Source organism: Herpailurus yagouaroundi, unplaced genomic scaffold (assembly GCF_014898765.1).
Source record: "Herpailurus yagouaroundi ecotype Mexico unplaced genomic scaffold, PumYag 162, whole genome shotgun sequence".
In the NCBI taxonomy this organism is placed as follows: Eukaryota; Metazoa; Chordata; class Mammalia; order Carnivora; family Felidae; genus Herpailurus; species Herpailurus yagouaroundi.
This window is the reverse complement of record NW_024412403.1, coordinates 49273331-49285787: the sequence shown is the minus strand read 5'-3', so window position 1 is coordinate 49285787 and position 12457 is coordinate 49273331. Positions and strand designations below refer to the sequence as shown.

Genomic DNA, 12457 nt, shown 5'->3' with positions numbered 1-12457 from the left:
TGTTTAATCAAATTATTTGTCTTTTCCATTGTCATATTTACAGTTATATTATATTTTATAAAGCCCTTCTTTATCCAGAGAGCAAATATTTCCCTCTTTTGTTTTTAGTTTTATAAGTGGTTTGATTTTTGTGGTAATTAAATTCTAAACTATATGGGTTGTATTTCACTATATTGCAGGTGGTAAAGTCATATATTGATTAGGTTATATATATTTTTTCCAAACAATCATTTGGCCCAGTACTAAGTATTGAGTTGTACCATTCCTTATTAAGGTCCCTCTCTGGCTTTGTCTCAAATCCAACCACAGGGAATAGAGTTGCTCTTTGATTCTCTTCTGGAACAACCCCCACTGTTGTTGTGAATGGTTACCTAGGAGGCATATCTTATCTCCCACCCTCTTGGCTGTCATGCTTTGTCTTACATGTGACCCAATGATGTCATTTCTTTCATTCCTTTTCTTCAATCATATCCCAATAGTGTTTTGTGCAAAATATTTCATCTAGTGAGAGTTACTCAGCAAAATTGGGAAAGATGATTGATGTTTACTCCCAAGGAATTTAATTTCTTTTTCATATCATAAATAGCCATGATGAGAAGGTCGAGGAAGAAACTTCCTGCATCTGTGACACAAAGCCAGATATTTTATCACTTCAAGCTGTGAGGCGGAGTACTCCCAACTCCAGCCAGCTGTGATGAGTTGTGGTTTGAAACTCTTGGTTATTTCCAAAGGAAAACCCAAATTAATTAAAAAGATATTTTAAGGCTTCTCTGTGAGGCTTTCTCCATTGTCACTTTCTGCACAGCCATCTGTCCTCTTGGGTAGCTCTGGAACACAGGAAAGTTGAAAAGGAACCACTTGGGATAGCCTTAGACCATCTTACGTGACCACTTAGAATTGATTCTGAAAATAGATTTGATATTTTAGAGGCATATTTTAATCCAAATAGTCAATATCAATCCAAATGTTCAGATATCTCTGAGACTGCTTTTAGAAGGCAATATTTCAAGAACTATGAAATTAATTCCAAATGTTTTACTTTTAGACTTTTAAGCAAAAGATGCATTGAAAAATGCTTTCATTCACCTATATGTGTTTACACCTAAAACTTGTATGCAGCAAACACTTAACTTCTTCTAAACAGAGATTTGGAAAGGAAAAGACAATTTGAACTATAGGATATCCATTTTTAAAAGATAAATAATATTTACGCTAAAAATTTGAATGTTAAAAAGAGCCCCATCTTAAGCATCTGGTGCATTATATTTGTAATTCATGTATCTCCACACATGTTCTGTTGGCAAGCCCCAGCACACTTGTACCAGGTACAGGTGCCAGAGGTTTCTTCTGATGGTTGGTGCCTTTATTCTACTTTCACCCCTGCCTATACCTCCAGAAAAATCAGACAAAAGGTGAATTTTAAAGATTGTGATTTATTCTATACAAGTTGTATTACTTGAGATTCAAGATACTGTGAAAGAAATACACATTTATCATAATTATGCTGTTGGGTCCATGTTGAGAATTTAGAACACACTTTTTTTTTTTTAAGTTTATTTATTTATTTTTTTTTTTGAAAGAGCGTGTGTATGTGCAGGCTTGAGAACTAGTTTGGGGGAGAAGCAGAGAGAGAAGCAGAGAAAGGGAAGAGAGAGTCCCAAGCAGGCTCTAAGTTAGTGTGGAGTCCCACAGGGGACTTGAACTCATGAACTGTGAGATCATGACCTGAGCCAAAATCAAGAGTTGTTTGCTTAATGGACCAAGCCTCCCAGGGGCTTGTAGAACCCCCTGTTGACAGATGTGAAACCTAATATTTATTAATAGGTTTTATTTTATTATGCAGGATCCAATCAAGAACATGGCTAAAAGGACCTAATTTTAACACGTTAGGTCTATATTTTAAAAAAAACTAAGTTATCTTACTAGTTCACTAAACAATTTTTGAAGCATTTAACAGATTTTATTTTATTTTAAGCATTTATTTTTGAGAGAGAGGGTATGCACATGTGGGGAGGGGGGGCAGGCAGAGAGAAAGGGAGAAGGATCTGAAGCAGGCTCCAAGCTGACAGCAAGAGAACCTGATGGGGGGCTGGAACTCAGGAACCCCGTGATAGCATGGCCTGAGCCTAAGTCAGCCGTTTAACTGAGCCACCCAGGTGCCCCTTAATAGAGATTTTAAAATAGAAGTTTAATTATTTAATCAAAATCGCTTTAGAATAAGTGTTCCCCTAGTATATGACATCTTTTACCCTTCTGTTTTTTTCCATCAGAGATCCACCCATCTTTAAAACCATGTCTATTATTGGCAAAAAGAGAAGTTGTGACAATTTTTAGAGTGTAACCATTATCAGATAAGTAAAGTGAACAGGGAGAAATACCATGTGGTCACCACTCGCACCTTAAGATTGTATACAATGAATATATCAGGTATCTGTAGCAATTGGTGTCTTAAGCAGAAATTTGAAAAACTTCTATCTAGACCGATGATACTATCAAAGGTGTATATGTGATTCCTCCCTAAATGACCAGAAATATGAAGACTTTTGCAAGTAGGACATTAGATTAAATCAATGTGTTTCCTAACTTTCATTAGAACATCCTAAAAATGAATTAAAACCACAGTGTAACAGGTCCAAGTTCTTTTCATGTGGTTTGGCTTAAACCACTGAAGCTTGACTTTGAGCAACCATTAGCCACTCCCCAAATGGGCAACTTGTCTTTATCTCAGGAGCTAAAACTAGTTAAATCTACAATGAATATTCTGATATCACGAAAACACCAAATAGCCAAACTTGAAAAGAAGAGGCTGGAAAGAACAACATTATCACTACATGTACTAAAGCTAATTTTCAAAATAATACCAGGAGGAAGTTAGTATAATGCAGAGTGAGTAAGAAGTCCCTTATCCTATATGGTTACTGCTGTGGTTATTTCCAGCTATGCATAGGCTTTCCCTAACCAGGACTTAAAATCAGGCTGAATTGGTCATCAGGTCATTGCTGTTGACCACATCAGCATTCTCTCCCCATAGAGTCTCCCCACCTGATACTTGGCCATCAGGTCCCCAGAAAAATGGTAGAAATGAATTCCCTTAACTAGTCCCCAGCTCAGAATATATATAGTACAACCTAGGTTCTTTAGGAACAGGGTATCCTGAAAGTCAGGAAAAAGGAAATACCGCATTTCTTATAGGGCAGGAGGGAAATATGCTTACATCCAGGCATACAGTAAACACAGAAAAGAGTTTCTAATGAAGGGAGGACAAGATCTGCGGCGATAGAGGCTTGCGGCAGGAATGGGAGTCCACAAAAGGTCCACAGAAAAGAGAGCCGGCAAGGACATGGCCTGAGAGCAAAACTGGGACAGCAGTGAAGGAACTGGTACCTTTTTCAAAAACACTGTACACAGAACAGTTTGATTAAAATTGGGTTGTAATTGGTTAAACACTGTTAACTTGGAAATTATCACAATATTTCATTTTTCAATGAATCCTGGTAACAGACTGTTTCCTACACTTTCATAAAAAGATACAGGGAAAGGACTCACAGTGTCAACCTCTTAGTGGGAATTTTAGAGCCTTCAGCATAGACATTTTAATGTTTATTTTTGAGAGGGAGGGAGAAGGAGAGAAAGAAAGAGAAAATGTGAGCAGGGGAGGGGCAGAGAGAGAGAGGGGGACAGAGGATCCAAATTGGGCCCTGTGCTGAGAGCAGACAGCCCAGTGCGGGGCTCAAACTCACAAACTGTGAGATCATGACCTGAGCTAAAGTCAGATGCTTAACTGATGGAGCCACCCAGGTGCCCCTTCAGCATAGACATTTTAGGCAGAAGTATTTCCCTGATGCCCCTACAAACCCCACTTATAGAGAGGCAGCTACTTGCTCATGAGTCCAGTCTTGGTACATCTTCGGATTGCAGATTAGGCAAGAGAGTAATTATAGGTCTAGAAAGAACTGGGTCCTGCAGCTAAATTATTTCCTTGTTTTTTGGCAGCACATATTGTACATATAGTCATGTCATCATAACGGAACATTGGTAGATACTCAAGAGCTCAAAGAGAAACTTTGTTCCATTCACGTGAAGAGTGGAATATTTTCCATTTGTTCTTGTCAAAAATTGTTTAAAACAAATCATCACAGCAAAGGAACTAAAAACTGAAATAATGAAATTTGAAAGCAGTCAACACAGCAACATGTAGGTGTTTTTGCTGCATTGTGATGTGTCTGAAAAACTTCACATTCTGCAAAATGTGCTGTAAGTGGCAGGATTCATAGGACAAATAAAAAAATAGGGCTTTCAAAAAGCCTTTGGAACTGTAGCAACAGCTCTAACAAAAATGATCCTTAGTACCTGGAAGGATAATGTGGCCCCTCCAGCAAGTGCTTCTCCTGTGGCTGGAGGTTGGCACACCTGGTATTTAAAGTTCTCAAGTGAGGGGTGCCCCAGTCGGTTAAGCGTTCAACTCTTGGTTTCAGCTTGAATTATGATCTCACAGTTCATGGGTTCAAGCCCCACATCGAGCTCTGTGCTGACAGCATGGAGCCTGCTTGAGATTCTCTCTCTCCTTTCTCTCTCAGCCTCTCCCCACTTGTGCTGTTTACCTCTCTCTCAAATAAATAAACTTTAAAAAATTAAAAAAGTAAAGTTCTCAAATGATAAAGGCCATGTGCTCATGTCCCTTTCACTAGAGCAGGACAGGTGGACACGTGAGGCAGAGCCTGTATCTCTCAGGGAAAGGATCCTGTGTGCGAGTGCTCCTAATTAATTTTCTTATGATAAAGCTGAAAGAGATCCTGCTGCCAGTGTGATACCAAAGCTGAGAATTTTTTTTCTTCTCCTGCTGAAGGTGATGCTTCTATTTCTACTATTCCCTTCCCCTTGTCTGGGGAAAAATGTGTATAAATTATACTTAAATCATTCCTCTATTTACCAATAGCACATGAGTTCTGTAGGTACAGACCCGGATGTAGTAATTGAACAGACTGTTGATCAAAATAACTTTTCTTAATTAAAATGTAATTCATGCTTGTAAAGAACTGAGAAAGAGAAGTATAAAAGATGAAATGAATCCATTTATAAGAAATAGCTACTGTTTTAAAAAAAAAAACAACTATGATCTTTCTTTCTGATCTGTCTGTACATAACTCGTTATAAAATGAGGTTATAATGTGGTTATAATTGTAACGTTTATATTTATATTATGCATATTTTCTACTTTGTTAAGCAGATGTCAAAAATTTGAGTCATAGTTTATTTAATAAGACTTCTGCTTTTGGATGATGTAGTTGTTTCACATAGTGGTAATAATTTATGTGTAAAGGTATTGATCTTTAATTCCTTAGATCAATATTAGATTAGGCTAGATTGTGATGAAGGAAATTACTGTGTGTGTTAGTCCACTAGGGCTGCTATAACAAAATACCATAGACTGAGTGGCTTAAAAAACAAACATTTAATTGTCATAGTTCTGGAGCCTGGGAAGTTCAAGTTCAAGGTGCTGGCAGATTTGGTGTCTCCTGAGAGCTTGCTTCCTGGATCACAGACAGCCAGTTTATCACTATGTCCTCACTGGGTAGAAGGGTGGAGGGACCTCTCTGGAGTCTCTTTTATAAGAGCACTAATCCCACTCATGAGGGCTGGGTCCCTCATGACTTAATCATTTCTCAAAGGTCTTTCTACCATCACACTTGGGAGTTTAGTTTTAACATATCAGTTTTGGGGGAACATAAGCATTCAGTCTATAGCACTGGGTCCATAGGTATAAATACTACTTTTTAGAAATCTGGCAATAGTAAACTTCTACTTTTTGTGTTGTTTTTTTTTTTTTTAATTTTTTTTTTTCAATGTTTATTTATTTTTGGGACAGAGAGAGACAGAGCATGGACGGGGGAGGGGCAGAGAGAGAGGGAGACACAGAATCGGAAACAGGCTCCAGGCTCTGAGCCATCAGCCCAGAGCCTGACGCGGGGCTCGAACTCACGGATCGCGAGATCGTGACCTGGCTGAAGTCGGGCGCTTAACCGACTGCGCCACCCAGGCGCCCCTACTTTTTGTGGTTTTTAAACATAAGGACCTTAATACAAGAAGAAAAATAGCAAACAGTAAGTTTGGTATTGTGGCCCCTCTTTTTTTTTTAATTAACTAACTTATTTTTAATGTACATCCAAGTTATTTACCATGTAGTGCAACAATGATTTCAGGAGTAGATTCCTTAATGCCCCTTACCCATTTAGCCCATTCCCCTTCCCACAACCCCTCTGGCAACCTTCTGTTCTCTTAAGAGTCTCTTATGTTTTGTCCCCCTCCCTATTTTTATATTATTTTTGTTTCTCTTCCCTTATGTTCATCTGCTTTGTATCTTACATTCCTCATATTAGTGAAGTTATATGAGATTTGTCTTTCTCTGACTAATTTCACTTAGCATAATACCCTCCAGTTCCATCTTCATAGTTGCAAATGGCAAGATTTCATTCTTTCTGATTGTGTGGCCCTTCATTATTATGGGCATATCATTCACTGAAATGTTAGCACATCAATGAGTCTCTGTTGTTCACAAGTGTAAACACCTATGTGGTAAGTATCTCATTCAGCACATTCTGGATTCTTAACAGATCTGGTACATGGAGTCTCTATGTTATGTATACAGGTTAAATCAAGCATTAAAAAAAATCAATGTGCTCACTCATGATTACTCCTTTAACTTGGTCTAATTCTTCCCTATATATTTGCTTTCCTTATTTTGTTTCTATGTCTATCCATTAGCTGTCTTATCCTTGGCTCACAATTATGTCCAGTGATTACTCCACTTTAAGGGTAACACTAAACCTGTCTCTAGTTCAAGGTACTCCATGGCATCAGGACTTGCTGTAGGACATCTGAGGCAATTTGGGAGAGGGGAGAATGCATTGGGACCTGCCTTTCTAGTTTGAGGTCTTTGTGCATAAATGTGTGCAGGATGGTTAAAAGTACAAGATTTGGAAGTAGAAATTTCTGGATCTGAATGCCAGCTCTGCTTTCTTGGACAAGGAGATGCGTGGTGGTTGGATTGCCCATAGTAGTAGCAGTTGGGTACACTCAAACAATGGATTCTGAGCAGTTTTAAAAGATAATATGTAGCTTAGCATCTGTTTGAGGGGAAATGTAAGGGCAGAATCTGGCTGGGTCACATCTCAAATGAAGTGATAGATGAACTAGTAGTCAATCCACATGGTTCAGTTCCTTTCCATTGCAGTTTCAAGGTAAAGTAACATAATGGGAGCTCTGAAGAAATTGCTTCTTTCAAGTCTTTGGACATTTATGGGGAAAACCAAGTAAGCCTAATAAAATAGAGGTAGGTAAGTGTTCCTGGGTGGCCCAGGCAGGCATCCTTCTCTTGATTTCGGCTCAGGTCATAGTCTCACAGTTGGTGAGTTCAAGCCCCACTTGGGGCCCTGTGCTGACAGTGCAGAGCCTGCTTGGGATTCTGTCTCTCTTCTCTCTCTGCCCCTCCTCTGTTTGTGTGTGAGAGTTCTCTCTCTGTCTCTCTCTCCCTCTCTCTCTCAAAGTAAATAAAAATTAAAAAAAATAGAGGTAGACCTATGTACTAAGATTTCCAGCAACCGTAGACAAGACAGGCTACTTCCAGGTCTTTGCTTTATTTATTTATTTTTAAATTTAACACTAATTAAAAAGCCAAATCTCTTCTCTTTTCAGCCAGCATATGTCCCAAGGAAGCTAATCCCAATAACAGTCATCAAACAAGGTAATTTGTATGAGTCTGCTCTGGATATGTGTTTAGAACTATTTCTGTAAATTTTAATTCCAATATAGTTAACAGTTTAGAACTAGTTTTAATATACTTTTTGCACTGAGATAATTAAACATAGCACATTAAAATCTTTTTTTCTGACTATTTTAAAGCGAAAGTGTGAAAAAATCAGTATGGTCTAACAAATTAGAACTTAATTTTGGCTCTCATACCAATAGGTCAAGTCTTGGCAAGTCTCACTGGTTGGACAACTAGGGACAAAGCAACCATAACAAGTATTAACTTTAAAAAAAAAAAACGGTTGAATATGTGTGGCTTTGTTCAGGGTTAAGTTAGTGTACATGAAGAAAATCATTAATAGGATATTTGGATTAGTGAAACGAAAACTATGATTTAGTGCTCCCTTTAGGAAAGTAAAGGCATCCAGTTTTTGAGAATTATAATGTCATTCCATTTCACTATCCAATTGTTTTTGTTTTGACTTTCAGTTTTTCAAATTATTAAAATGACTCCAGTATTTCCAGAAAGTTTCTTGGTAGAAGAGATCAGACATTTATAATAATTAATCATTTTAAGAAAACACATGTCTTAAGTGTAATCTCAAACAGTGTCAGTATTGGAATAATCTAGATTCTTTGAGAACATACATTTTCACTTTTTAAAATTTACTGTATTAATTGCCTGTTTTGTGCTATTTTTTTTTAACTTGGGTAGGTTGCAGGGGAGTAGATATAAGGAAATTTCATCTCATTAGAATGGAACACTTGATGATAGAGTAACAGCCTTTCATTACCTAAAGGCGTAGGTGTTAAGGTGAGATGTGCCTTCCAGTCCTTTCGTTGGCTGTGTACCAGTGCAAAGAGTTACTTTTTACTAATTTAAAAGTTATATCCAGGCTTACCCCATGCAGATTGCTTCATATCACAGTACTGCTATTTACTGCTTACTGTTTTTTTCCCATCACACTGTTAACTTTTTTCATTTCAACAGTGATTCAGAATGTTACTCACAGGGCTTCAACTAAATCCCCTGATAAGACTCCCTTTGGAGGAACAATATTAGGTGAGTATATCTTGGTATCTATACCTGCATTAAGTCAGGCTATTTTTGATAATAGGACCATTATGGAGTTATATACTGTTAGACCTGTTAGCAGGTCTATTAAATTGAAATTGGTTCATTTTCTTTGAATATTTAGCATCCTTCTTTGTGTCCATTCTAGGCTAGGAGCCAAGAGCTGCTACCTCTATTACAGTATGTTAGAGAAGCATTTCTAGCCCATGCCTGGTGGGAATGGTGGCACCCATCCTACCTGCCTCATAGTGTTGTTGCAGTTGGGAGGGAGTCCTTGTTGTATTGAGCTGCTTTTTAAAAAGTATTATTAATAATAGGGAGCCTGGGTGGCTCAGTCAATTAAGCGTCTCACTCTTGATTTCAGCTCGGGTCATATCTCAGTTTGTGAAATGGAGTCCCACATCTGACACTGCGCTGACAGTGCAGCACCTGCTTGGGATTCTCCCTCTTCCTCTCTTTCAAAATAAATAAATTAAACTTAAAAATTATTATTAATAATGGTGTTCTTTTTCACTACACATCTTAAACAACCATTTTATGATTTTTGAGTCTGTGGATTAAAAGCCAGGATTTTGTAGTTTAGTTCTGAATATTAAAAAAAAAAAAACTATTTAAAAGGTACTGTCATATTTTTTCCTGACATTTTAGGTTTGGTTTAAAAGTGATTAAGCCATATAATTGCTAAATTTTGTAGTTTTTTGTTAAATGATGAGCTTTACTTTATGTCATGATGCATTTTCTTCCTCTTACTTTATTTCCTTGCAGTCCACCTTATTGTTCCAGGTCTCAATGAAACCACTGTAAAGCTTCCTACATCCATAATGCTTGAGATTTCAGATGCAATCAAGACACAGTTAGGTAAGCAGCAGTGAACTTTGCAGTGACTGACTACTAGTACTGATAATCCTAGGATATCCAAGGAATACAGCAAATGAGCTATGTGGGCATCTTAAAGTAAAAAGTAAGGAAAAGGCATGTGCACCATTGATGGGAATGTTAAATGGTGCAGCTGCTGTGGAACATAGTATGACCATTTCTCAAAAATTTAAGCATAGAATTACCACATGATCCAGCAATTCCACTTCTGGGTATATAACCAAAAGAATTAGAAAAAAGGTTATCAAAGAGGTATTTGGACATCTACGTTCATACCAGCATGATTCACAATAGCTAAAACATGGAAGCAACCCATGTGTCCATCAACAAATGAATGGATATGCACGGTGATGTTTATGGCACCATTATCTACAATAGCCAAGTTATGGAAATAGTCCAAGTGTCCATCGACTGATGAATGGATAAAGAAGGTGTAATGATACAGAGTTTCACTGTTTAAGATGGGAAAAGTTCTGGAGATGGATGGTGGTGATGGTTCCACACATTATGAATGTATTTGATATTACTGAAATATACACTTAAAATGGTTGATATACTGCATCTTATGTATATTTTACCACGAGAAAAAAAATTGGAAAAAATATAGTAAGGGACAGAGAGATTAGAGTGTTGCAAGTATTTATGCAAATAACTTTTGTAGGTAAAAAGTTATTATAAATTATATGAAATGTATTTATATTTAAAGTGAACATTTATCAAATTATCCAAAATACATTTATTTAGGTAAAATTTTCAAATAGAGTGATTGTTAAAAAATTATTGTACTATACTGTCAAGGGGCCATGAGATGTTTTTAGTGAGAACTGCTGTAGAGGTCAGGTATGTTATAATTATTATTTACTTGAGATTGATACTGCCTCCTACTTCTATAAATAACTTGATATAATTTCAGTGTTTTAAAAACATAAAAAATCACACTTTGGAGGGGGAAAAAACAGCAAAACCCTTTAAAAGGAGCCCAGGAAATAATTGTGGTGTTCAATGGAGTAAATTAGTTGCTGCATTTTAGAATCAAATTAGTCAGGATTGTCTCTATGGCACAGTATCTCAAATGTGATGGAGCATCAGAAGTCCCGAAGGGCTTGTGAACACAGACTGCTGGACCCACCGTCAGAGTTACTGTTTCAGTAGCTAGGGGGTAGGACCCGAGAGTTTGCCTTTCTAACTAGCACCCAGGAGATACTAAAGCCACTTGTCCAGGAACCACACTTTGAGAACCATCCCTCTACGGTCTCCAGAGAATGACTTGGGCTATTGGTAAATATGGAAGGAGAGGGCATGATGTAGTAGAAATTGAACAAAACTAAAAAAGGTGAATATTTTCTCTGAATTATGCACTAGCAAAGAACTTTAGCACTTACTATATAGGTAAGTTACACAGGTCCTGCCCACGACAGGACCTCAGACTTAATTTCTCCTGACCTTTGCTTGTTTGATGCTAGGCAATCAGATTGGAACAGTTTTAAAAAGTTAACTCTTAAATTCTCCTGTTAATTTGAGAATTGACTGAAAGAAGGAAAAACAAAGCCTTAAGTAAGTAGTAGAGCACTTAACTGTTAGACTGAACAGTCCCCCAAATTTTAGAAAAGCTTTCAGAATTTACATATCACCATTTTATTAAGATGTCAAAATATTTTCCAATCTTTGTGATTTTGTGCATCCTTATATTTTTATTATGACATATTCATACCTTTTGGTCCTAGAGTGAGTTACCTCCAAGAATGTAGACAAGTGACTTGAGACAAAATTTCCTTAATTTGTTCCTCAGACTCGATCACTTCTCTTTTAGCTGTCAAACTCTGTGACTAAACTCTGCATCATCTAAATGCCATGTTAAGAGCCAGGAACCTTCCAAATTGAATTTCCGCAGTGAACCTATGTTTGGAATCCAGTGTTCAGTACTCTTAAACTTACCTGTTCTCGGCCCAGAGCCTATATGCCTTGTCCTGGTCCTGTTTGGGAGTCTTGTTGGGGAGGAGTTAAAAAAGGAACTGGCCAATCTCTTACTGAAGTGGTTCCTAATCCATCCAGCAAAACCACAAAAAACAGAATCTGTGAAGGAGGCTGAAAATGAGAAGTTTTTTCCCCAGAACACTGCTGTCCATTTTGAAGTGGATGATGTTTTTTGTTCTTTAGTCTTGTGTGATCTTTCCTAAATTTTTTGGTTTTTGTGAAGTTCTACATGCTGCCTTAATACCAATTCAGTCTTTTTATTTTCCTTAGAGAATTACACAGTGGATATGTTTTGTTTTGTTTCTGCTTTTATTTTTCTGATATGATCCACTAAATCTTCAGGATTAAGTGTGATTTAAATAAAGAAAAATTGTATGCAAACAGTAAATATAATTTTTGACTTTTCTGGCAAAACACCAGCTTAAATTTAATACATGACAAATTTCTTGTGCATTGAAAAGTTTGGCAGCTAGTATATTTGAAAATGTCCAGTAAATCCATCAAATGTACCGTCTTAAAAGACTACATTTAAAAATTACATTTTAAGGTTACCGTATTTAATGAGAAGAGATATTGCTTAAATAGTGCTTTATACTACCAAGGGAGAAATAAAGTTTCCTGAAGTTATTTAACACTGCAGTTCAGAAATGTACTATTTTCTTGAGGGGGTAAATCCTAAAAATAATATCCTCATTCCAACAGGGCCCATCATGGGACATCAAGAAATTAATAGCTTTTGTTCTAAGAACACATGGTGTGAGTAATGAACGAAATAAACAAGAAAGC

The 12457-nt window shown here is 37.1% G+C and overlaps 1 protein-coding gene across 42 annotated transcripts in view; it reads left to right on the top strand.

Annotated features, from left to right (window-relative positions):
• Positions 1-12457, top strand: part of ABI3BP (ABI family member 3 binding protein) — a 266973-nt gene that overhangs the window by 112568 nt on the left and 141948 nt on the right. For all 42 annotated transcript variants that reach the window (XM_040484350.1, XM_040484344.1, XM_040484370.1 and 39 more), the window contains exons 7-9: positions 7693-7741; positions 8738-8809; positions 9587-9679. In XM_040484350.1, coding sequence (XP_040340284.1) covers positions 7693-7741; positions 8738-8809; positions 9587-9679 — 214 coding nt within the window. The remainder of the gene's footprint in view (positions 1-7692; positions 7742-8737; positions 8810-9586; positions 9680-12457) is intronic.